The 27,504-nt window shown below is 39.8% G+C and overlaps 1 protein-coding gene across 1 annotated transcript; it reads left to right on the forward strand.

Moving 5' to 3' along the window:
* The first annotated feature begins 5,332 nt into the window (after positions 1-5,332).
* EDN3 (endothelin 3) lies at positions 5,333-26,320 on the forward strand. Its single transcript, XM_026105320.2, has 5 exons — positions 5,333-5,846; positions 6,207-6,453; positions 21,072-21,236; positions 21,613-21,717; positions 22,549-26,320. Exons 1-4 carry the CDS (start codon positions 5,795-5,797, stop codon positions 21,683-21,685), a joined length of 537 nt encoding a protein of 178 aa, XP_025961105.1. The 5' UTR covers positions 5,333-5,794; the 3' UTR covers positions 21,686-21,717; positions 22,549-26,320.
* Positions 26,321-27,504: the final 1,184 nt, after the last annotated feature.

The following is a 27,504-nucleotide window of genomic DNA, read 5'->3' on the forward strand; positions in this document are numbered from 1 at the left end:
AACCCCAAACTGCTTAGCTAGGCAAACAGGAATTGCTACCGCACAAAGGAGCCAACCATTTCTGCAAAGTCAGTCTCTAAGTTAAAACCCCGTAGATATTGTAAAGCTCCCTTCATAACCAGAAGGGCTGAGAACCACACGTCTGGCAACACAAACATTAAACTGTTATTCCATCAAAGCTGCTATGTCACTGGACAAGTCCAGCAATAAAAAACGGCATCATTGTAGTCTCCCAGTATACTTCAGGCTGTTGCTCCATCCAGATCCTAGGAGCACAGCAATGGCAACAACAGACGCTCACCTCTTCAGTAGTCCAGTGTACCCCTGACAGCGACCTCTCCATGCAGACTCTGCTCCAGACAGGGCTGTCCATTCAGGGTTTCTGGTCCTTTGGCTTTCCAAACAGTACAAAAAATGCCCTCTTCCAAGGCACCCAAGCATGCTTCAGCTCAGTGCACTCCACCAAGGGAAGCTCTCAAGGAAGTGCTGCCGGAGAAAGACATACACTTCACTTTTTGCATAGTAGTCTAAATGCTCAGGACTAGCACAGTCCTCGGGACATGCCTAGTCTCCAGCCACCTTCCTCCAGCTTACCTTTACACCTCCCCTTCCTTGGATTTGCCTGACTTCTCCTTTTACTCCTAGGACCTTCCAGTACTACAGCCTTCCCCAGCCTCTCACACTACAAATAACTGACCACAAGTTTCCTGCTAGGCCATGGAGGAGGGAAACTCAGGCTGGAGCCCTTAAATGGGCACAGCACTCCTTCCCTCCTCCCATCACCCTACGGGCTGGCTTCTGCCCAGGCTGATTTGCTTTGGTACTCATGTTTGCTTCCCACTGCCAGTGCACCTCAGAAACAAGCTGTCCCTCCCCAGGACGTCTGCCTCTCTGCCCTTCCTGTCTTTAAACGCGCGGTGTTCTTTTGACAAGACAGCCACCTCAGGTGTCAGCCTCTAGCTTCTTCTCATCTGCTGGCAGCTCTCAGTACCTATTCTTTACAAGCACAAGAAGTGTTCAGATTCATCATATTTTGATACGGAATTTTCTTTGTTCAGTAGCATGACCAAACCTGAGTAAATCTCAATGAAATGGATTGTTTCATGTAAAAATCATAGTAACTTCTCTTCTTATAAAATTCTGCTACTCCACAAAGACTGAGATTGTTTGGATCCCAGAAGGGAGGTCAGGTTCAGATCCTGGGGAGAGTGCCGTGTCGTGGTAACAACACTTAGGGTTTGCGCAGCATTCCTTATCCAGAGATCTGAGCTCTGTCTCCAGTATATTACAACAGCAGGATATGTTATCTTATGCAAACTCCTTCCTAAATTTCACAATAGCTGAAACAAGCAAGAATCATTAAATATGTGTGCTATTGCTCTACTGCTATGAAGGCTGAAAAACAGACATACAGTTACTTCTTTCCTTTGCTTTACTTTTGTCTAAATAAATTGTCATCTGGTCAGAGCAGAGACATTTGTCCTCGTCAGCATTTATCAAGTATCCACATTATTTTTGATGGTATATAAATATTAAAAATAATAAGAAGGGGAAAATAGAGATAGGTAACAGAACTCTCCCCCTTTAAGCGAGTTACCAAATTACAACCAATACAAAATGCTCTGTTGCCCTTTTACTACATTTGGTTCAAAGGCCACTAAAGTCAATGGGATTCTTTCCACCGACATCAAAGGACTCTGAATAGGGCTGTCTGTAAAGGAGGGGAGACAGGATTAACTTCACCTTTCTGAATATAGATTCTAAGCAAAAAGTAACTTAAATAATAATCAGAAGATAATGTTTTCTTGAGAAACTACTCATTTCAGCACATTTCTTTTCAGCTACCATCTATTAAGTTGCTTGCTTTGTGAAAATGATGCAGAATGTGCCATTAAATGCACAGTGTTTGCAGCCTTATATAATCTTTTCTTCCAATAACAGAAAATAACGTTGTTATTACCGAGGAAGTAGGAGAATGGGAAAAGAGATATGAATGTTGTACGAGTGTAATAAAAAGGTTGGATGCATTTACTTAGTGTCATATCTGTATTGATCAGGCTTTGCTCTGGGTCTGCTATGAAGCTATAAGAACGGACACCAGCGCCAAAGATTTCCCCATTGCTGCCCAAACCCTACCATACATTTTAAATACAGGCTTTATTACTAATATAAATACATCCTAGAAGATTAGTTTTTAAAGTGGTTCCTCTCAGTAACCAACCTTATTTAAACACAGTTGGAACTTCTTTGTAACTCAGGACTATTTTCTGAAGTCACCTGTGTGATGAAGGCTAAATGCTGTGAAATTACTTCTATGGTCTCCAATTGCTTTGCAATGACATGAGTGTATTATTAAAATGGGAATACAAGGGGCAAAGAAGTACTAAACAAAATCAAGATCATGTTCCTAACTGAAATGGCAGTCCAGGGTTTTCAAATATAAAATCTGGAATCTGAACTTGCTTTTCTTAACATCATCCCTTTCAGCTGCTCCACATTCCAGGACTCCTTCAGCCTTGACCTCATCTCTAAGATGTACTCTCCCTTCAGCCAATTTTAAGTTCTTCTCAAATACACAGTATTTACACCCAGTGATGGGGAAGATCTGCTTGCTGACTGTCTTCCTTTAAGCTGCCTGGGTGGCCCCAAGACTGGGGGGAAGTGTCCTAGCACAGGAGAATTCCCATTGTGTGTGGAGACAGTGTGGCTGCCTCTTACAGCCCTGCTGCTGCTCCTGTGCAAGGGCAGGAAGGAGTACGGAGGTGGGAAGATCAGAAGGCATGAAAACACCACTCATTTTGCATCACATGTCAACATAGCCAATACTGATATCCAGACATCCTTTACAACCACCCGAAGTCAAAACTGACCCCGGATTTTTAAAATGTATTTATTTTATTATTATCTATTAGCTTAACCAGCATTCCTGATTCGTGACGCCTAAAGGGTCTCAAACCTTCAAGTCATCAGGTACTACATGACACAGAAAAATAACTTGATAGTCAGTGTAAATGAGAATCAGGCCCGTAATGCTCAGAAGTATTAATTCCTTTGATGAGTCTCTCTTTCTTCCCGTGGAGTTTATGTCTTATCTTCTTTTACAGCTTAAATAGGGTCATTTGACCAAAACCTTGCCCTTCTTAATTTCTGAACCCTGATAGCTAATTTCAGAATATATTTTATTACTTCTTTTGTTTACATAGCACTCTGTATCAGTGCTGATAGGGCCTACCTTAGCTTTTCAAAGTTTAAACAGCACACGGAAGAAAAAGTAGAGCACTGTAGGAGAGGCCTTCAAAGTATCATTTAAAAAACAGAACAATAATTTTTAGGAAAACTTGGGCAAATCAACACATACAACTGCCTTTAATGGCAGTTATCCACACTACATATATAATTGTTATACAATGCTCATTTTTAACTTCTTATTACTAGGATTACATTATTATTAATGAAAGATATGTTGCAATGAAAAAAAGCTAAATTCATTATTTAGAACTCAGAATCATGCCATTATTACCTGTCGCACCAGCAACATATAATCAGGACTTCCTATTGGCTGCAGTGGGGAGTTTTGTTAAAGAGTAATTAAACAATAAATCTCTACAGTTTTCCTTTTTCAGATAAGTTATAATGCAATCATAAGCATTTGTCAAAATCAGTGCTGTAGCCAATAGTAGCAGAGTACAATATCTAGAACTTCCTGATTTGAAGCAATTGATTTTTCTACTTACATAAGGCAATGGATCTAACTTCAAAAACATTCAATTTTTTGAGAGCAGTATTTTGTCACTACATCTTTCAAAATAGCAGCAGCTATACAATTATGATGCCTAACTGTAACTCTGTTCATGCTTTGAGGGCAGGACTCCAATACACACAAATCCACAATCCATCAAAGCAAGATGTATAAACATGCACTTTTAAATCTTACAGTTTACGGCAATTACTCATCCTTAAAGGTAAGTAAGCACTTGCTTTGCTGTATCGAGCCTGACCTCCAGTACAATGCTAAGGACAGTAACTTACATGTGATCTATTTTTTCCCCACTATATTAGTTATTAGAACATTAGTGAAGATATTTAAGATTAGCAGAACTAAAATCACCAAAATATTTTCACAGCTCTGTCTCAGTACTGGAATGTTGTCAATACCCGAGTGAAATACTTGCAGCTATGTCCCCATGAACTGCACTCACTGCAGTGAGTACAAGGCTTAGAAATTTACTGAAATCTTGTCCTTTCTGACTGGGCTTTGGAAACAAGGCTTGATTAATGCTTCTGATATTTCAATTTGATATTGCAATGTCTTGTCATTTTCACAAACTACGTGAAACAAAAGCAATTTCAGTTTCCACTGAGAACGAGAATCTCAGTAAAACTTGAGAAAAAGGAACTTACTAGTTATAACCCAATCTTCGACAGCGATCATGCTTTTGTTATTAGCCAGGAATATGGTAAACTAAAGTTCTGCCACAAATTCTCAGACTTCAGAAACGGCCAAAAGGCAAGGTCTGACAAACTGACAGCACCGGACATTGTAATGGGGTGGGTTTTATTTATTTATTTATTTATTTTTGTACGTGCTGTTACTGAGCAGTCCACACCAGAAGCTGGAATCGGGGCAGGGCTGCAGAAAGAATGTGATGTGGTGGAGAACAGTGGTATGCCTTTGGATAACATAATCTGAATGATTCTGTAACTAGCTTTCCACTCACAAAAGAAATCTTAGAAGATATGCTGAACTGGCACAATAAGTCAATTAGTTTGCAACTCTTTTTGTTAGTACTGAAACATTTTTAAATAAAAGATCCTGCTTTGATTTAAAATATCCACAGTGAAGTTTGCTAACCTTTGTCCATGTGCTATCTACAAATATCTGTTCCCTATAATATGCTATAACACACTCACTGCTGTAAGAAAAGATAAAGCAAGTTTCCTTAACCCTTAAACACGGTTATCTTACATTACAATAACAATCTGGGAGTATTGTCCCAGGCACAAGCAACCAGTATTGCACAGAGTAAGAACCCCTTAAACCCGGTGGATTTGTCTGGCAAAGAAGTGCCTGTAATTAACCAGGGAAAAGCAAGCGCTAGTGAACCGATGACTTGATTTCACCTGGGCAATCACTAGCAGAGTCCGGGAAAAAAGAAAAAAACCCCAAAGCCACCCCAAGGCACGCTCCCAAGCCCGCCGCACAGCTTGGAGCCACGGCGCCGTGTTTCATCCCCCGAGCAAACGCCCCCCCAGCCCCGCCGAGAACAATGGGGCCGGGCGCTCCGCACGGGACGAGGCGCGCCCCGCGCCGGCGCTAACAAAGGGCGCTCGCGGCGGCTTCCGGAGGGGATGCGCGGCCGCTGCGGCCGTACCTGCGCGGGCGGGAGGCGGCGGGGGGCGCCGGCCGCGCCGCTCCCCGCCCCCGGCCCCGGCCCCGGCCGGCAGCTGTCCGCTGTGGGAGGCGTCTGCAGCTGGAAAACAGCAGCTCCAGTTTCTCATCGGATTTGGGGGTGGGGGTTGGAGGTGCATGTGGGAAAAGCCAAGCGATGGGTCTTCCCCTCTTTTGACAACACTCTCCCCTTCAGGACTAAATCCGCACTGGAGGAAAGTAGCTACAAGTGAGAACCACTAATCACACCTCCGTGTGGGAACTAAACTAAGTGCTGGGAGCAGCGTTTGCAGCGAGCCCAAGGATACTCCCTGCCGCCAACCTGAAGTGATTCCTCCGGGAACGGGTCATTTGCCCCCGCGGCTCACCTCTGCCTGCAGCTCACAGGCGTGCAATTTGGGTTTAATGGAGCTGGGATTACTGTTCCTCTTTGGACTTACAATTACGTCGACTTCAGGTAAAAAGAATTTATTTATTCGCTATTTCCACGCATGCACACAAAGGCTGATTTTTCAAACGGCAGCAGCAATAGCCCTCTCCGATGCGTGCTGGAGAACCAGACGGCAGAGCCAGCGTTGGGCCGTACGTGGGTTTAGGACAATCCACCACCCCGCTAGCGATGCACCGCAGCCCGCCGGGCTCCGCGGGCACCCCCCCCCCCCCCCCCCGCGCTGCCAACTGCACACATAACGGAGCCCGTGGCAGCGCCGAAGCTGCGGCGGGCTGGCGCTGGCCGGGGCTGCAGGGCGGGGGCGCGGGGCCGGCTGCGGGCAGGCGAGCGGGAGCTGAGCGCTGCTCTTGCCTTCCCGCCGAACAGGGTCCTCGCTGCCGCCGCCTCGCTCGCTGCCGTTGCCGCTGCCGGGCAGCGCCGAGCCGCGCTCCGCGGCGCTGGGGCAGAAGGAGCGGGAGAAGAGCGAGGCGGCGGCGCTGCTGGGCGGCGGCAGGGCCAAGGCGGACGGCGGGGCGCTGCGCCGCCGAGCCCGGCGCTGCACTTGCTACACCTACAAAGACAAGGAGTGCGTCTACTACTGCCACCTGGACATCATCTGGATCAACACCCCCGAGTGAGTGCGGGCGCGGCGCGGGCGCGAAATGGCGGGCGGCGAGGGGCCTCCCCCGCGCGGGTCGCCGGGAGGTGACGGCGCTGCGCGGCGGCCCGGCCGCGGGCGTGGGTGGGCGGCAGCGGCTGGGTGCCCCGCTCGCCCTCGGGGCAGAGCGCCGCGGAGGGCCTGGGCGGGCGGCGGCGCCGGGGCTGAGCCGCCTCCGCGGAGGGTAGCGCCGTCGCCCGCCGCCGGCCGGGGTCAGGGCGGGACGGGAGCAGGCCGCGGCGCTCCCCGCGCAGCCTGCGTCCCCGCCGGCGGAGGGAGCGCCGCCCGGGGCCCTCTAGCGCGTGCGCCGAGGCAGGGGCGCCCGCGGGGCCCGCGCCCGGGCACCAGCGCCGCTGCGGGCGCCGCCGCCACCTGCCGGCGCGGGGCGCGCAGGTGCCGGGCAGCGCCGGGCGAGGGCGCCGGCGGGGCCTCCGCGCCGCGGGGCGCTGGGCGCCGGGACCGCCCGGCTGGCGTTAGTCGGGGGGAGACAAGTAGTTCTTCTGCCGGAGAAAGCCGTTTCTAATCAACCTCTCTTCGGGGAAGGAGAAGTTGTGTGAAATTGTACTGTCTTTGATAGATATTCACGGGGGAAAATACTTTGACATTAAAACAATAATTTTTGAAAACCACAATATACCAGACATAAAATGTTGCAAAAGGGTTTCTTTTACAATTGTGCTTTGCGGGAAGGGGGAACATAAGTGTTTGCTCCAACTCGTAACAAAAACAACTTCTGAAAGCATTTCCCATAAAGTAGGAATGCCAAGTTTCGTAAGGGTCAGCGGGAGGTGGAGCACGAACGCAGAAAAGCAGCGTCGCGTACCTGCAGTGGTTAATGCAAAGCGGCCAGCCAGGAAGAGTGACACTTGGCCTAGAGCCTGAAGGCTGGAGTCCTGCTCTTCCTAGACTATTGTCTGTGTCCTGTCTCTTTGAGTAACTAAGAAAGTCTTAAGGATTTGTAAAGATTGTTTCATAGGCTAACAAGTATCAGTCCTGTGGCAACTACAGCAGTCAGTTCACTTTAACAGTTAGCAGGAGATCAAATGAAGTCTGTTTTTAGATTCATCCAATGAACCTCAGAATTAAAAGTACTGAGACCGTATGGTTGTGAACTTCCACATGCCACCACCAAGAACTCCACTAACTACAGTTGGGAATGTTTGTACTAAGCGTGACCTGCATTTGAATCAATTGCAAAGCTTTTAATCAGATTACAATGACAAAAAGGAATAGAAGAAAAAAACAACAGAAAGTAGCAAAAATATAAGTAAGATGGGTTTTAGATTACAAGCACATGCAGTCTGTCAGTGCATTCACAGAAGTTATTCAGTTCTTCAAGTCCCATACCTCCGTTAATCCATCCCAGGATTACTTAGAATTATTTTAGCTAAATATATATGACTTGGGATATTTGAGTCAGAGCTTCTACAAGTGAAACGGGGAAACTACATTCCTTTTTGGCCACAGACTGAATAAATAGAACTCTGCTAATTTAAAACCCTATTTTTATAGGATGTCCTGTTTAGGTCAATGAGAACTGTCATTTTCCCTCTGCTGTGAAAAGTATTTTGGATACCACATTGTAACATTAATAGCCTGCATGCATTCACTGATGCAGAGAATTTTTTCCTACCTGGAAGTCCTGAGTGAAGATCAGCAAAGAAAGAACAAAAAATTCAGAATGAAAATACATATGGTTTCCATGATCTCAAGAAGCCTGACAATTCAGTTTAAGAGTCTATGATATGCTTTATTTCCCAACACTGTTGGGAGTAGGTTAACCAGGATGCTAGGGGCCCTCTAGGGTTGATAAACAGTTGGTGGATAATCATGGCGAGTAGGGGAATTAGTCCAGTAGGAACTAAACTTTTGGGAATCTGTAATTGCTCACTAGAATTGGAGAAAAGAGGCACTCTCAAAGTTGGTGGGCTGGCGTTTCTAGAGGGTGGAGAAAGGCAAGTGGTGCACTTCGGCTGGAAGCGCCAGCTGTCTGAACTGGACTGCTGTGCTCTCCTGCTCCTCTTGCTCTTCCTTGAGACTTCCCTGCTCTAGCCTGCAAGGGGAGCACTGAAAGGAAAGGCCCTGTTTACAGAGTGGGTAGATGTAAAAATCTCCCTCTAAGCTCCAACAGTGCGGTCTTGGTTGTCAAAAACCCTAGGATTCTTCCACAGAGGAAAGCTTCTATATATGAGGGAAGAGATAGTAACTGAAATAGTATTTATGGAGACATTTGACATTTCTGAGTATGTTCAATACAATAGGAATGGGACAGGCTTTTATATCACATATCTGGACGAATGGGCCCTAATTCTGGCCTGGTCTTCTACCTGAACAATGTCTCAATAAGTCAAAAGGTATTTCTGAATCTAAAGGAGAAGAATCAGGCCTCGTTACACAACTTCTAAATGGAAGCAATTGTTACATATGTATAGACTGCACGGGCTGTAGGTAGACCTTCTATGTGCTGTATGCATGTTGTTGAAAGTTTCTATATTTACTACTAAATGTTTGGCTCAAATACAACTTTGAGGACCACACAAAGAATGGGAGGCCAGAAAAATGGCATTAAAGACTGGAGAGGTTTTCCTAACATCTGTTGATTCTCATCTTCTTCCTGTTTACTTACCTCTCATGTCTTTTTCAGTTTTATTTCCTACACCAAACAGTGGTGCTGTACTTAGTAAAAAGTGGTACTTTTTACTAATCTTTTTTCTTTCTCATCTCCCTTGAATTACAGCCTTCTCTTTATCATTTCTTATTCCCATCACAAATTCCTTAATGTTTTCTTTTTCCAGGTTACTCTCTCCATGTACTTTACTTCCTCCTCCTGTTTCTTCCTCATCACTTCTCCCAAAAGAAGACACTTTTAAGCATTGTTTTAATATATTCAGAACAAATATTGGTCATGGCCCCTCTTTTTCCTCCTTCCCTGGAGAAGTGGTTTCAATAAAAACAGTGTTGAAAGCATAGTACCAATACAGGGTATATTTCTATCCTTGCTGAGAAACCTCTAAGATCAGCAGGGAGAGAGCTGTTGGAAAGCACAAAATTGCAGAGTATGCTGCCTTTGACTCTCCGTAGCCATCCCAAATTACATGAGAAATTACGTGCACACACCTTTGCCTATTGCTTTATACTTGTCCATCAACCACTAGGGTTAGTCCAGACTCCTGAGTATGCTAGTGTTATTTCGACATACTGTAAGTCTTTTTTGATGGGAACAGTGAAAATATTAAGTGGAAAAGAAGAAGTCCTAAGGAACGTTGGTAAGTCAGAGTAGAATAATGCAATTATGTCTTGCAGACAAAGGCTGCATGAAGTATTTTATTAAAAACTGGTTTGTTCTCAATGCTAAGACTGCAAAATAATTCCTTGAATAATCAATGTGTGTATTATTTCTTTTTTGTCAAATGATTAATTATGTCTGCCTTGATATATAATTAAAGACATTTTAAAGCAGAAAGAATAAACTCTGTTAAACAGTACCACTGATGTAATACAGCTACAACCTGTAGGCTTATGCTTAATTATATAATTTAGAGAAGAAAATGTAGGAAAGACATTTTAGATCAGTCCATCTTCAAAGGGGTCCTATATTTTGAGATCACCTGAGCACGTGCATCCAAAGGCAAAATGTGTTTCAATTAATGATATTAATGTTGCTGCATGAAACACTACAGATGCTCAGAATAATTAGGAAAAGGTCAAATCTGAAAACTGTAGGAGAATAATACTATGATGGACATACAATATCAGATACTAAAATGGTCTTTAATCTATGAAAGAAAAATATGAGAACTCGTGGCAATAATCCAGAGAGTTTTAAAGAAGGGTTAGCATGGTAAAGGCATTTGGCCACTCAGGCTAAGCACCAAAAGAAGTGATAATTTCTTGAAGTGTCTAAATCAAAGCAATTTTTTTTTCTAGATGGCATTCTTTATTTTGGTATTAGATACTATGATCAAAAAGGGGAATAACTGAATGAAATTCTACAACCATGTTAAAAGATCAGCTTACATGTTGATCTAAAGGTTCTTCTGTCGGCCAATGACATAAATTTCTGAATCAGTAGAGTCGAATGGACAAAGTGAAAGGAAGAGTTTGATTAATATTTTTGTGCTCGCCCACTGATCCTCTGCACTCACACATGTTCAGCTTCCTCTGTGGAAGGACAAAGGCATACACTCACTGGTAGTCTGTGAGTGGGATATGCTGGTAGAGGATAAGGTGAGTGTTTCACAAGCATGTGCTGACACATTCTTGTCCCATCATAAAGAAACATGAAGTTTCTGTAACATTTTTTAAGTCACATATCCTAAATTTTGATGGCCATTTAGGAATATGAGCAGGTCTAAGTTGACAACTCCAGATAGTTCACCTGTAAAAGTCTGTCCTCCTGACCTCATATGACAACCTATTGAGGTAAGAAAGGCTTTTCATGCACCTCCGTTCTTTTCTGCCTCTGCTGAAAGTGCTGACAAGTGGGTTTGTTGTTAATCCAAGGCTTTTCAGAAGCTAAACTGACAACAGCAGCTGGTTCCACATATGATCAGTTGTCTAACAGCTTTAAATTAATGCTTTTGCTCACTACGGGCCTAGGTCACCATCAGAAGGCCCTGTTAGAATGGAAAGGATCTTTACCTGGTCATCACTTCACTCAGTTTTGCTCATATATAGAGAAGATGTGATATCTTGGGATGTTGTTACAAAAGAGAAGACTCCAAGCCTATCGGATACTGTTGTTCTAATAGGATGTCCTGCTGGCTTTTTCATTCCCATTGCATCATCTTTTTTTTACCCGCATCTCATCAGTGATTGAATTTTGTTGAAAAGAAACTCACATAATGTAATTTAAAGTGCTTTTCATCCTTATGGGTATTAGGTGGTATTATAAATTTAAAATATTAGATTTATCCCCTTTTTTGAGAATTATCTTCTTCATTAGTTAAGCACAGACAAGATCCTGTATATTACTGGGAATGAAAGAACACAGCCAAAGCTCTCCTGTTCAGCAAAACAATTAAGCATGTGCTAATAATCTTAATATATCAGACTGAAAATACCTGCTAGGCAAAGGCATAATGATAAAGTGGTGGCTGCAAGCCAGGAAAGTTCAAATAAGGAAGATGATCTGTCTAACAGTGAGCATGGTTAACCATCAGAACCAAGTGCCAAAAGAAGTGATGAAGCTGATACATGAATTTTCTATTGAATTGGGAAGCTCACTGAATATTGCAGTGTCCACCAAACTTTGAGAATATGTATTCCACTGTTCAGATAACTACAGAGGCATGTAACAACTATACTGTGGTCCAACAGTGCCATTTTATTATCTTCCCTCAGTCAACTTAAGTATTTAAACATTTTTCTAGTTCTTCATTCCTTTTGTTGGGTGATGATTTTAAAACTAGCCCCGAGATTTACACTATGAAAACATAATACTAAGTTAATATAACTTAGTTCACAGCTAGTACTAGTTCTAGAACTGTACTTGAACTAGTCTTTCATGTTCAAACTGCTACTGAGCTAGATATTATGATACTGATTCGAACCAAGAATCTCTGGCTCTATTTTTTTAAATTTCCTTTTAGTGACAAAACCATTTAGCTTATACAATAAAAATAATGTAGTTGTTACTAGCACAGTTATTAGTGTTAGGATATTATGGAATCTTCCATAGCTGTATAAAATTTGCTATGAAATGCCTTTCTGATTCATCAAAAAATGAAAAACTTCTTGGAGGGTCTTCAAATGCAAGTGCTACAACTCACAATTGAATCAGCTTTCACAACAATTAGCTTGTCTGCAGCAACAGACAGATAAAGCAGATAAACTTCCTCATTTCCATTAGTTCCTTTTAACTGATGGGGTTTTTTTCTTTCTCTTCTTTCAGTTAAAAATTTTTGTGACAAACTAAAAATAAATGAGAGATTTTACATATCTCTAATCCTAAAAATTGTAGGATTTTTGATGTTAAAATGCTGCAGAACTATTCACATCAAAGGAGGAGTATTTCAAATAGATTTATTGGACATAGTAACAGGCTTCTGCTGATACAGTTATATTTTATTGTGGACAAATTGGTTTGATTTTTTTAGGCCTGTTATTCAAACATAGATTTTCTCTTTTCATATTTAAATCATATACTGACTTCACATTTTCAGTTAATACACTTTAACTTCCTGGATTCATGGGTAGACAAGCCTTTTGAAATGTTCATACTTTTCCATTACAACAAATAAAAATCCAATGATTTCAGATCCTTTTTCTTATACACTTCAGTTTTTGCACATTGACTTCACAACTCTGTTGATTCCCTCTAGTTTGCACACATATTCCTCGGTAGACAAGCCATCTTGCTTCTCATTTGTCTTTAGTGAAACATATGCACTTCACTACTGGGAGCAGTGCACACTAATTTTCACAATTAAGAACTCTGAAACCAGTGAGATAAATATCAAACCGAAGGAAAACAGCTTGAGAGTATTTCAGTACTGGAATATAATTACACAATCTTCTACTTATAGGTGAAGATATAAAACAGCTGGCTTTTTCTGTGCCTACTCTGTTTTAAAGTACATATATTCATGGTACTCTCTTGAATGAACAAGATCCACTGTTTCCATTTTAAAGTAACTTTAACAATCCTAGATTAAATACCTTGGTGTGGTTCTATTTTTTAGCAGCCAATGCTGCCTTTTGACATTTTCACATTGAAACACCATCCCAATCTACTAAGGGCCCATTCCTGTTCTACTAAGGGCCTCCAATTCATGCTCTCGTTTTGTGTTCTGATCATTTGTCCTAACTACTCCTAAACTGTCTCACTGTCATTTGAGCATCCCTCATCCTGCTTTGTTCAGCCTGATCCCTCTGCTCCTTCGGTCTCTCTGAAACATGCACACCTTGTGTGCCTTCCACAGCCTAAACTAGAATAGATCCTCTTAGTCTTCCTGTAAAGCATATTTTCAGTACTCATAGTATTGATACCTTACCTATAGTATCCTCAGGACGGCCTGAAACTGGTCTGGCTCTGCAGACTGAGTTTCCATGTCACTGCGGGAGCTAGCCCTGCAGAGGAGGGGGTCAGGGATGACACACGCTAATGCTTTGAAACTTCACTATTGCTCTTCATGTTGCTCAAATGCTAAGAGTAAACAAAGAATAACAGTTTCCAGGGTTGTCAAACCACAGACACTTTCATCAGCCTTAAATTTTAACACACTATGTTTATTTCCCCCCAGGTTTTTGATTTGTTTTTAAACCAACAGTGCGTTTTTAACTATACACACTGTGGGGAATGGTAGAAACATGCACTGGAGAATGTGTTCTGTGTAGACAGAACCGTGGTATGGTGGGTTCAGAAGCTAGTAATGAATTCTCTGAGAGTTACTTTGAAAAAGCTACTCTTTGCCATTTAATTTTATTTCATTCCTTTCATTCTCATTTTCCAGCCACTTCTGCCTTTCAGGATTTACCTCATGCCTTCTTGCTTTGGAACGAGCCCATTTACTGATACTGTCTGCCGGTCAGAGGAAGAAAGAAGAGTAAAGGGCGGTTGGGTCTTACAGGCGGGTGGCAATACTGCACCAGATACATTTTTTTATAATTAAGAGTCCAATAGCTTGTCAAAACCTGGGACCAGGTTAGGACTGGTAGGAGGTACTGAAGGATACGAGCAGTACATTTTCAGAGAGGTAGTTTTATGAAACACTGGCTCAGTTCATAAGGTAAAGTGAGCTCTACCCAGCCTCTCTGGCTACTTGGGGTGTTAATGAAAAAATACACCCCCATGCTTGCTTCATATTGTTAATCTCAAGAAATGTACCTCAGCTTTTCACTGCACAACCCAATTTTTTTTCTTACCATATCTGATATAGGAAACATGTAATATTCTTTTGACAGCTACAGGAAAAGCATTACTAGTAATAAATATGAAGTTTCTATTCTTAAGACTTTTTTTTAAAAAAGAAAAGCAGATTATTTTGATTTTGCCATTCATTTATGATTTAGCTGTACTGCATGTCTGCTCTACTCTATTACTGAGTTGTCCTTCATTATGAAATTACAGGCATTTATATAATTTCCCTACAAACATACATAGAAAAAGAATAATATTAGGTATAATCTTGTAATAATTAAATAGCAGGTCCCCTGCTGTCACCTAGAAATTAAAGAGTACACTCACTAAAATATCAATTCATTCATTTAGTTTTGAATAAAAAAATTAAGTATATGCTTAAACCGGACTAAATGGCTTTCAAGTCTTGGATTAGAAACAGGATTTACTGAAGCCTAATTCTGCCACTCCTGTATAATGCTGAACGAAAATAACGTTTGCATGTGTGTTGTCTTCTGTGTTTTGGCAAGTGAGGAACTCCTAGGAAGATCCCCGACAAAACCTCCCACAAAAAGCATGCTGGGAAAGACCTTTCCTACAACAGTCAATCTAAATCAAAAATACCACTGATAAGATGTTAAAAAGACAGTATTTCCATCCATTTTAGTTCATAATTCAGTCCTTATTTATCAGGGATCAAGTTAAGGGTATAGGACATGATGAAATTGCTTTAGACAAAGACAGCTGTCTCTTAAGACTAGGTAATTTATTTGTGTCCACTTTTTGTTTTATGCTGTCTTTGCTCCACAAAGCTTCAGATTCTTTTCTGATATTTCTGGCAATGTGATATTGGCTGGCAAATGGTTCAAGTGTCTTCCTCTGTCTTCATGCAATATTGCAGTAAGGTCTCCTGAGTATGGGTGTTTTGCAGTCATTATGATATGTTCTTTACTACATTTGTTAGCTCAATGTGGAATATTGTAAACTGCTGAAGCTAACAGTAATGTATCCAAAAAAGCAATTGTAGCCTGTTTTGTATTATATTAGCTTTGCTTTAATAAGAATATTATGGGTGTTATGAAATAATTACATATTTTATGGAGCATGCTTGCTAATATATTTATCAGAAACAGGGTAGCTAGCCCATGCATGCTAGGTAGGCCAAATTGCAGTCATGGGAACCCTTCCTCTTAACCGTTTATAAAAGCCACAAATGTAGTTATTCCCAGTAAGGATCAGCAGAGACATGTGCTGCCAATTGTGCTGGATGTTGCTTTTGAGTTTGCTTCAAGCTTAAATTATGCCGTGTTTCACTTTTACCAAAGAACATGTAAAATGGGAAAGCAGGAGGAATGCAAGATGGCCTAGTTTTTTTTAGAAAAAAGGCACCTTTCTGCCTCCAGGACATTTTCAGCTACCAGGCACTTGCAGTCAGTAGAGTTAGTAAACTGAGCTCTTTGTAACCTCCTTCTCTAATCACCATGAATGTACCATATATATTGTAAATTTATCTCATTTACTTAGAAGATTGTATTACTGGAATTACCTTGTTATCACAGGGATCAAAATATGGCTCATTTAATATGGCTTGAATAATTGGTTTAAGGAAATTAAGGTGTATAAAGCTTGGGAAAATGACATTTATTCTGCGTCCTTTTGCAGAACTAGGATGTGTAAGTTATCTAAATCAGGCCTGGGCTAACAACTAACTCTAAATATAAAATGACTTGAAAAAATGAGTGTTCATCATAATTCTCATGCCCAGCAACTAATTGGACTGCAGCCCAAATTATTCTTGTCCCTGTCATCTCCTAGCCCCTACACTGACTGCCTCCAGTCCACATACCAGTTCTGCTCTCCCCCTAGTCTCACTTCTGTTCTGAGCCTCTCCATCTCTTTTCAGGGCTGTTAGCGCAGGTCTCTTCTCCCTCTCAGGCCTCACGTGGCAAGAAAGTAGAGACATGCCATCTTCTTCAAAGAAGGAGAAAGAAACAGGAGGAAAAAATGAAGCTGCTCTGACCTGCCCAGCTCTTTCACCTTCCTTCTGAGTGTGCTCCTGAGGGATGTATTAGAGCTGACTGTCTCCTGGTGTGGCTCAACTGGCTGCTCTGTATCACTGTGCCAAGGAACAAACCAGGGGTGTCTTCCACATGACTGTTTCTCTTAGGGACCAGCTCACTTTATAGAAATACTACTCACTGTATTTGAGACCGTATGCAGCCCAGTGCATTCTTTCCATTGATTGTGCTAACACCAGTTCATTAAGTCTGCTGACATAAGCAGACAGGCATGTAGGTTGCCATCAAGATAGTGGAGTTTTGCTCTAGCCTATCTCCCTGCTGTAATCCTCCTAGGATGGCATGTTAAGGGAGATACCCAGACAAATGATCTGCCTTATCACAGAGACATGAGCCTTCAGATTGTCTCATGGCACTTATTTGGGTACCATGAAGTCCCCGTAGGAGGTAGATCAAAGAACTCCTGTGGTCAGTGAGACTGAGTGGTGAAGCAGATACACACAAACCTTGGCTTATTGCCTAAATTAGCTGTAACTAATTCATTGTAACTAATTTTGGGTCCTTTAAAAGCTTAAGTGTTAACTAAACAAATCAGATTGAAAAAAACAGTGAAGATAAAACCAAATTCAGCAATATCTTGGAGCTACATCTTTTTGGATATCAGTAGCCTATTTAGGTATCTAGGGGCATTGACTGCTACTAAAGTGAGGATGTGGGAAGTAAAGGTATGGCTACAACTCATAAGCACCTGTTTGTCTCCTCTGAAAGTAATTTTAACTGCAAATATCTAGTCAGAAAAAAGAAAGCATTATTTCTATGTGTCGTCATAAATCTGTAAATAGATGAGGGACTAGGACAGTTGGTAAGAAGGAACAGCCTATTATATCTCTCAGTTGTAGGAGTCTGTGAATAATCAAGTAGAAAAAATGCAGTGAAATCCTTACAATTTTTGTGAACACAGCATGTAGTTAGGATGACATGAGACCAGCAAGTCAGAGACTTCTTTAAAGAGAGTGTTCCCCTGGTGGCTTACTTAATAAATGATGATCAAAGGATAATATGGGAAGAATACCTGTTCTGAACTATCTGCAATTAAAAAATATGCCGGTTGCAGAAAGAGTTGGAGTGAACTTTCAGAGCAGCCAATGATCTCTTCATCTACAGAGCTGCATAGTAATACTGCTGTAGCTTTATACGAAATTATATACAGAAATATCTGTTATTTCCCCCTAACATCTTTCATTTTGGAGACATCTTCGTTCACATAGAGAATATAAAGAGATCTTGCTTCCTCTCCACATTCTTTGTTCTCAGTGGTCCTTACAGGAATCTCATACATTTTAAGATTGTCTGAAAACACCGGAGACTCTTGGGAGCCTGGCTGGCCTGGATACTTGCCAGAAATATATTGCTGAATACTGAAATCACAATATCTAAGATGAATGCTGCAACCCCCTCATCCTTCTGTTTTGGTTGAAACTCACAAGTGCCCTGGAGGTATCTACTGTGTTTAAGTGGCTGGAAAAGCAAAAAATAAAAGCAATTCATAGGTCAATTATAACATAGCATGAGAAACTTAGTCACGTTGTAATAATTAAAATAAACTAGTTGGATTTTGGCTGTCTGAATACTGACCGTTCATGATAGTACAAATGAGGGACAGTGGGACACTGACAATGCTTAGTAACAGTAAAATGTTGACAGTGATTACCACTCTGTATGTAGAAATTGTGATTCTAGTTCCCTCATTTTGGACCTGAGCATTGCAGCACCATAAAATTTGCTGCACAAGCAGCCATTCATTAATCATGTGCAACAATCCAAGATGAAGCATGCTGCTAGGCAAATACTTCTGATATTTGTTCAACTGAATCTCTCTGGCCTCTCTTCTCACTTCTGAAGTAGTGAGAAAGAGGCATGAACTAACTTGAATTACTAACATTTTCAGCTACTGGAATGATAACCATGCATATACTAACTTTTGCTTAAATGTTGCAATTTATGAGTTTTATCAGAGTAACTGACAGGCAAGAAAACCTCAGCTCTTTCTGAATACTACTGGAAAGACTGTGGGTTGCTACTGAAGCTTATGTTTTGGTTTTGAATTTTTGGCTTAGAAATCACAGACAGGCATATTGGGAGGACTGTACCAAAAATTTAAATTTCCCATCTCTGGTTGGCAAATCTGCTTATTAGCTTACATAAAAATGTTTGCTTGGGCATTCTAGTTAAAATTATTACACTTTAAAATATCATTACATTTGCATGTATTTCTGGGCCACTGAGAACAAAGTGCTCTTGAATGCATTTTCCAAGTATGAAGCATACTCTTGTAAGCATCAAGCTTACGAATTCTGTTTCATAGAGCATCGGGCTCTTTGTAGAAAGGTCAGAAGCAGTACCTAAAATATCAGTCCCCTCCTTTGCTTAGGGCTGTGATTCATGGTTCTTATCACTTGTAATTATGCTATATTCCCCACCCCTGCCGATTTGCTGGATTTTACTATCTCATAGCAAAGACATCAGACTGGTTATGGGTCCATTCCTTAACCAGCGTAGTTCAGACACTGATGTATTGACATAAAATTGAATTTGATGACAATTCTAGCTAGTTCATTAATTTGCAAACTGCAGCAACTAAGGAGTAAGCACATGTGCCCCTGTGCCACACCAGCTTTGCAGACAGAACCTCAGACAGAGGAGCAAGCAACAGCTCAGTCCTGCAGAGAGTCTGATTTAGAGCCATTAGAGTAAGAAAAAATAGTACTGTATGTTGGAAAAATAGGAAACACTTTTAATAATGAGAATAACATACTACAGTATTTTATGTCCTGTTAAGGACAATGTGGGATGATATCTGCAAAAGCTGTAAAAAGCTTTTCTATCCCCTCACAACCTTTCTGCCATGAGGTAGGGGTTTCAAGTTTGGTAAGACCAAGCAAAACTCATGTTTTCATTTCAGCCTAAATCTGAGCAAAATGTTGCATAACAGAATTTTACCAGACAATTTTCACAGAGGGTTCACCATACTTAAAAATATAGGCATTTTCTGTTCCTGCCTCCAAATACCACCCATTACTTCATAAACAACACATATATCTAAAAATAAGACAATAAAGCAATTGTTTGTGTCAGAAGTTACCTACATTAGCCATTTATCATTCATTATTATAAAGTAGATGCCAGTATAGAATTATTAATACTCTTCAACTATAAAATGGGACTCATGCCTACTCCTGAAGACAGCAAATAACTTCTCAATCTACTGTTTGAGAACGGGAGGCCACAATCAAGTCCTAAATAGTCTTTTAAGATTAATTTGCATATTGTTAGTCTTTCCCAGTGTTAAGGCATAGACAGAATGAAAGAAGTGGTGAAAATATATAACAGCATCCGCATATAGATGAGGCAGAGCAGCATCTACAGGAGAAAGACCTCTCATGACCTCCAACACGCAGAAATACTGCTTATTTCTATCTTTTTGTGATTTTCTTTTACATCAACCTTGCCAGTGTTTCATCAAAAATTGTTGCAGACATTAGGAAAATAATGTTTCTGACACTTTCAGCCCCTCATGAGTGTGGGAGAATGGAAAATTCGCAGATTTCCAATTAATAGCCTAATAATGTTTTTAAGAAAGAAAATGATAGAAGTCCAACTACACAACATCAGTCATTCTAGACTGATTATTCAGGCTTTGTTCTGTAACACTGCCACCCTAACCTCCTCTCCTGCATCAAGATTACATCCTTTTTTTGGTTCTTCCCTCATCCTTCTTTCTTTTGAACAAGAGATTTTCCTCTCATTTTCAGTGGATTCATGGATTGAATTGCCCAGCCCTCAAGTGCACTGAACTTTGGTGGGTTTCCAGAGGTTCCATGTGGTGTATACCTGCTATCAATTGCCATTCTTAAACACCTTGCAGGAGGAATAATTTATGATATCAGTCAAAACTATCCATACATTTCTGGGATGCTAGCAGGCAGTGATGAAGCATGCCCTTTTCTGATAAACAATACTACTGAATACTCCCCATTAAGAAGTAGAGTATGCCAGACCGCAGGGAAATAAAGAGAATTACCTCTTACTATTTTTTGATATGCTCCTGTAAAGAACTGAATATGATCTCCTATAGAAAAGCCTTAGTGGATATGTATCAATGTGGCTTCCATGTGAGGAAGATTATCTACCTGATTCTCACACCTATGACTCCAGTGTCATGTCCCTAAACATAATACAGCAAGCCAGTCATGCTGACAGTGCTGAGTGATGAAGATGACGATGATGTGATGGTACTTATCTGATGGAAATAAACACAGCTTCTTTCACTTCATACGAGTTATGGAATTGAACATGCCAAATTTTGTGCATAGTAATTTCAGGTTGGGAACCTATACAATAAAGAATTAATGAGAATTTAAATAAGCAGTAACCTGGGAATGTATCTGTATCTGCTGTTAGGTAATCAAAATTTTTGTATGTAGCCAGTATATTTGTGAACTAATTCTACCATTGATTTATTTTTCTGCTACTTTCTAACTTTGTAAAAGCCTGAGTACTTTAAGCAAAAGTTGTGATCTGTTACAGGGAGAGCTTTTTACGTGAGCATAGGGTTTAAGTTTTGTGCCACTGTTTATTAGTTTACATCAATAGGTCTGTTTTCTAAAACAGGAAAAATATGAAATGACCTGTTAATTGGTTTGTAAAATATATCAGGATTGTGATTCTCATGACAGGAGGACTGTGCCATATGGGCTGTCTAACTACAGAGGCAGTTTTAGAGGCAAAAGGTCTACAGGCCAGATTCAAAGTACTTTCCAGTCTTCGTTTCGGTGCTCTTGTTTGGATGCACATGACAAACAGTGTATGCAGTTTTGCAGGAGAATGCAAGACAGAAGAAGGTGAGTATCCTTCCTTAACACTGCTAACTGTCTACATGATTTGACTATTTCATGAAGCTAAATAATCAAGTTGCATGTCTCAGACTAAAGGATTAACAAATGTATTGTTTTTAAATAAAATTCTCATGTCTAGTATTTTGAATTTTATTTCTGGTGTTTCTTTTTATGATGTGGCATTTTTGAAACAGCAGATCTCCTGTCCAGTTAAAAGAATAAGCAGAGTAATTCAGGGCCTGCTTAATATTGTACTATTTTAGATAAAAGTCCCAAGTATTATCTATGCTTAAGAAAACTGTCATTTATCACTTTATAAATAGCTCTGTATGGGCAACTGGTGAGATCACAGTGAAGAACTTAGCAAATCTCTCTTCCTCAGAAATCATGGATCAGTGAAAACAACAGAGAAGAAAGACCTATGCAGAGAAAAGGAACATGCTTTCATTCAGTAGCACAGAGAGCTTGGGAGGTTCTGAACCATCAGGTATGTAATAGATGCTCATGTTCTGTTTAATGTTGAATAGAAATATTAGTTTTCCTTTTTTTAATATATTTTCTGAAGTCTGAATTCTTTCAAATGAATACTATTACTTTTTTTCTAAATGAGGCTTTTGTTTTTTAATAACTGATTATACACAGAATTACTACAGCCTTCCCCGTGCTGATATAGCTCCTTCAAAAGTTGGATTCTCTGGCTATAAGCCAACACATTTTCTGGCAACAGTCCCACATTTTCTTTTTCCTTAAGGCCAGGGCTGTTCCTGTCTATCATCTTTTTGCTCATTTAGCCCTGCAAAAACATAAGCTACATGTCCCAGTGCAGTGCTCTAGTAAAACTTAAGTTGTCGAGGTTCAGAAAATAGAACAAACTTTGTGGAAAAAATATTTAGAGGGGAAAGTAAATCTACTTTAGATGTCATATATGAAGAAGTTACTGTGACCTAGTAGCCAGTTTCAAAAAGTTCCAATTCCAAATCTTAATACTAGTGCTATGTAAGAAATGTAAAATGATTTTAGTCTAATCAAATACTTCTAGTTTTGGGTGAAATGCAGCAGCCATTAGAACTACAGAAGTTAAAAAGAGAAAAAAAAAACCCTTACTATCCAAACCTTTCTAGCGCTCAGGGGAAGCACTTGGATTATAAGTCTCCAGGCTGACTTTCTCCCTGTGATTATTTAACCAGAGCTAATTAGACATCTGGGTAACATTCACTGTGTGCACATATAACCATGGAGACGATCAGGACACCACAGTTCTATCAGGATCATAAGGAGTTAGTTCAGAATTATCAAGCTTTCTTTTTTTTTTTTTAAGGTTTAATGTTTATTTGCTGAAGCTCAGAAGCAAGAACTTAAACTACAACTCTCCCTTGAGATGGACAAACTTAATGCTTCAGTCTGATGCCAGTGGAGAATCCAGAAGCATGTAACACTAATTTCATCAATGCCAATTTGAGGGCACATGAACCTGTATGAAGAAGCTTTCTCCCATGCTCCTCTCATGACAGTCTCAGTAAAGGATAATCTTTATCACGTAACCCGGCAGGGAATGTATCACCATGGAAGAAAAATTCAAAGGAGGATCCAAACTGCAGCAACACAAAGTTTCAGGAATCATTTTTCTACCTGTTTTTAAAAAGTACAATAGAAACATACTGTTCCACTTACTGCTTGCTATCTCTCTGAAGAACCATCCAAAGCTTTATGCAGGCAATTGTAATGGGAGAATGTGATGAGTTAGAGAGAGGTTGCCTGTACGTAAGTTCTCATGAAGAATAAATCGATAAAATATTTCTCTTGTTAATGTATGCAAGCCTGAATGATATTGTAACTTTGTGGCAGATGTTTAAATGACAGTATCTATGCAGAATAAATATGAATGGCTAATATAAATATTATTATAAACTATAGCAAGTTAAGAGTATACATTGAGTATTCAATAGATTACCTAATTTAGGCACAAATTATTCCTACACTGCACAGTTCCATTCAAAAACATTTACAACGATCATTTAAGGAGGCACCGTAGCTGATGAACAATTTCAATTATTCACCCCAAAGAATTTCCTAAACATGCTACTGTAAAACTGTGGAACTTAAAATCTAACTTCATGCAATCAGAGTAATTTCCTGTACTAGACCATTTGCTATTCTAAGCCCCTATGTATCTTACCATCCACAGTATATACATTCATCTTTGCTAATACGTTAAAAATCACATTTTTAGCTCTTCATTGAAACATCATCACTGAACGACTGAACAACCTGGAAACTTGGCAAAAAGGAAAATATCCACCCCTGGAGAGTTTTCAGTGTAAATGATTTCAGCAGAAATTATGGACTTTTTTGATAGGGGGAGGCAGGAATAAGCCAGAAAAAATGAGTAAGTTTTGCAAATCCTGTTCTTTAATGTAATTTAAAAAGAAACAGAGGAAATCCCTTACTTGTGGCATTACAGAGCTTTTCTGGTTTGACCTTCATGCAGACTTTTCCCAGGGCACACAGGTTAAATTGTAACCAGATGACACTAAATTATATTTTATCAGAACACAGATGGAGACCAAAAAACCCCCTACAAAACAAAAAGAAATGAGCAGAAAAAATGGTTATATAGACTTAAAACAGTGGTAATAGATTTTGTTTGAAACAAGAAAGGGAGGTCTTTGCCAAAATATATATATTTTTTATATATGTGGATATATTTCATAAATAAATTATTATAGTTATAAAGGTAAATATATCTTCCAGTTATTGCATTTGTATCAGTTTCTTACTTGCTGGCATGATTTTGTACATTTATAGAAAATAGATTATTTATTGTGTAAGAACACTTCACGTAACTGTTTTCCCAAAATTTCTGAAAGGCACTGTATAGTTTTGGGTTTTCTTAAAAATAAGCAAGCTTTGTTATAAAGAATAATTAATATTCATTTAAAAGCAATAACTTTTTTTTTCTTTTTTTGTGAGTGCATATGCTTAGGACATACAAAAACTTGCCATCTTCAAATGAGTTTGATACTTCTAACAGTTTGAGAATTGAATACAAAAATAAAATTTATTTGATTATAATTGTAAATTAAAAAGTTACATTTCAATCTTGTGCCCCATTTGCTGCAAACGTAACTCCCATCTGGCCTAATTTGGATACTGGGACAAAAGAAGAGGCAGTGGTCATTTGGATTGCGAACTCTTTTTACCAATAATGTTCACTGACTTCAGGTTAATTATAATTACATTTTTTTCCAAAATTGCAAACACCTGGCACCCCAGTGCTGACACGGCTGTCAGTGCTTCCTTCACTGATACAGCTTTTAGATCAACTGCTCAGTCTATATTTGGATTTCTACTCTCTTCCCCCAAGTTGATTCAATTTGAGTGTTACATTTGAAGATAGATTCACACCTTCCCCAGCCCCACCTGCTTTCACTCTATTTTAAACTTTCAAAGATAAAAACCAAATTCAATTGGGTTCTGTCTCTACCAGTGAGTTAGATCTGGCCTTTGAGTAGTGGGTTGTGGGTGTTATTGTTGTGCTTTTTCCTTAAGAAAAGATAATCTGACATTTTTCTGTGTGAATTCCCCTTTCAAACAATTTGGTTTTGGGACTCCACACAGTAGCTGAAAACATTGTGCCAATGTACTGCTAGCAGTTAGTGTAAAAATCAGTCCATCATGAACACAGCAAAAGAAAGAAAAATCACAAATAACTTATATCAAACCTAGAAGAGACAAAAAGAACCCGAAGTCTACTGCAGATATCTCCAAATGAATCTATAAAATGCAGCATGTACCTGATCATTATATGCCCTGAGTTCTGGAGCGGAACTATCATTATTCCGTGCAAGAATAATAAATCACCATCAGACTGTTATTATTTAATTTTAAACATTTATAGAAAATATCACCATTGATATTCCTCGGCTCTTAGGGACTCAGATTTCAAACCAGCTTTGTAGGTTTACATTTTTCTAAGTTTTAACTAGTGGATGTTAAGAAAATTTGAAAATCCAATTCTTTAAAAATTACACACAAAAATTCATTTCATATACAACTGATGAATATTTTTAACTAAGAAACAACTCTTAAAATGGGATAGCATAAAATGATTATTTGCAGAAGCTAGAAATTAGTGTCTTTTTACATGTAACATTAGCTTAGCATAGTTAGGTGTACTCCAGAGTTACTCTTGTTCTGGAAAATTATTTTGGAGGCCACTAGTGTTATTTTAGTTTTGTAAAAACAAAGTAGTTTCATTTCTTAGTCTGTTCCATGTACAACCATTTATATACAGCTCTGCTCTAATTCTGTCAACACTACATAGTTCTCATTCTAGATCCCATTAATAAAATGCAGTTTGCAGTTGCTAATAGCAATAAGAACAACGACTGATGAGAGGTCTCGAAAATGATGTGGAAAGGAAGTTTTTGGAAGAATTTCAGTTGTGTAGCCTACAGCAGAGAAGGAAGAGGGAAGATGTAAACACAGTCATCAAATACAAAGTGCTATGGCAGATAATAAAGCAGACTTTTGTTTTCTGTGTCCCTTGTAGAAAGTATAAGAAGTAGGGGGCTTACATTACAGCAAAGATATTCAGGTTAAACACAGCAGTAAGAACAGCTAAGTGATATGGAGGCCATGGTCTCCATCACCTCCTCCACTTTGTATTCCTGGGCTGTGGCTTGGGAAAGGCATAGGCTTTGTTGTCAGAATTTAAGAGAAGGGTCAAAGCTGTGGGTTTGAAAAGGGATACCTTCCTACAGAGTTAGGTGACTATTTCCTAAGCAGGGCTCAGATCTCATTTCCTATAGGTTAGAATAAATGGTTCCTTGCTTTCCTATAGGTTAGAATAAATGGTTCCTTGCCGTGCTGGCTTTTGTGTATACTGCTCTTTTGCTTCTAATCCTTCCCATGTATTATACAATATCTAAAACCTGGAAGCCAAGCTCTTTCTCCTGTTATGTCAATATAGCGATGACAATGTGAGAGGTGCAGGAGAAAAAGTAACTGATTTTCAAATGACTTCACAAAGAAAGATATTTCACTTTTGTAAAGAAATCTAAACAACATTAAAACAAACCTCTGATTTACTCATTTCACTATCCATATCCTTAATAAGGGTTGTTTGGAACCCACTGAAGTCTACCAATACATCGCTGGAGAAAGCAATACCTTTTTATAGGGTCATTCTGTCACACAGGCAGAAGTAATTTTCTCTTGGCTAAAACTATGACAACTTAATCGTTCTTCATCTGCTTTAAAAATATGTTGAATGGAATTTATTATATATTCCAACTATTTATTAAATACAGCAGAACTGAGTTAGTTTTTCTCCATAATAAAATGGAAACCTCTGGCATGATGTGCCAGCAACAACTGACTGAAATGTTTTTGATGATTTTAAAATTCCCAAGTTTGGCATCTAAGTCTTTCTCTCTCATGAAACACAGCTGAGCAGAAAGAGCTTGCAAGAATGGCTTTTTCCTTTTGCCAGACTATGACACATCTCTGTGAAGTGCGTTGGGGAAGATACCCAGACTTCTTATACAGGCAAAACTCTACAGACTAAAACGCACAGCAACACATCAACATGAACTTTAACAGGCTTCTAATGTGTCTGTAAAAGTTGTTTAAAACAAGACAACTTTTTAATAAAACAATAACTGCTTGGAACAACGCAACTTAAGAAAACACACATTTCTAAAACATTTCTAATCCTCAGAAACTCCCTGGCAACTTTAGTTTGCACGGTTAATTTCCCTTGCTGCAAGAAAAGAACACAGGTATGTTACAGGCGCTACAGTGCTCTCTTCATAAGGACCAGGAGAAATGGTGGTCACAGTTCTGGGATATGTTCTTATCAGATCCATCCTGAACACCCTTAGCAGTAGTAAGAATGTTTCAAACAATGCCCTTAAGTTTTAGGACTCTACCTTTAGACAACTAGCACTCAGGCCTGCAAGATATTCCTGCTGGCAGTATCTAGGATCTTTCACGCATACTCCAGATACTACTGTTACAAGCTGGTTTTCAGAACAGCTAGGTAAAAATAACTCTGACATGAAAGACAATCATGTAAATTTGATTCAAGGTGATTTAAGGAGAAAAAAATGTGACTTAAGTAGAACGCAGACTAACAAGAAAAAGACCAAAAAACGCAACTAAAAGTTTTTGTTAGGAAAGGAACAAATTCCAGGCATATGAACATTAAACCTTTAAATCCATGGCTTGAAATCTGTTGGAATAGCAATCAAGCAAAATTGTAAACACATGA

The sequence above is a fragment of the Dromaius novaehollandiae genome, chromosome 16 (assembly GCF_036370855.1).
Source record: "Dromaius novaehollandiae isolate bDroNov1 chromosome 16, bDroNov1.hap1, whole genome shotgun sequence".
Lineage (NCBI taxonomy): Eukaryota > Metazoa > Chordata > Aves > Casuariiformes > Dromaiidae > Dromaius > Dromaius novaehollandiae.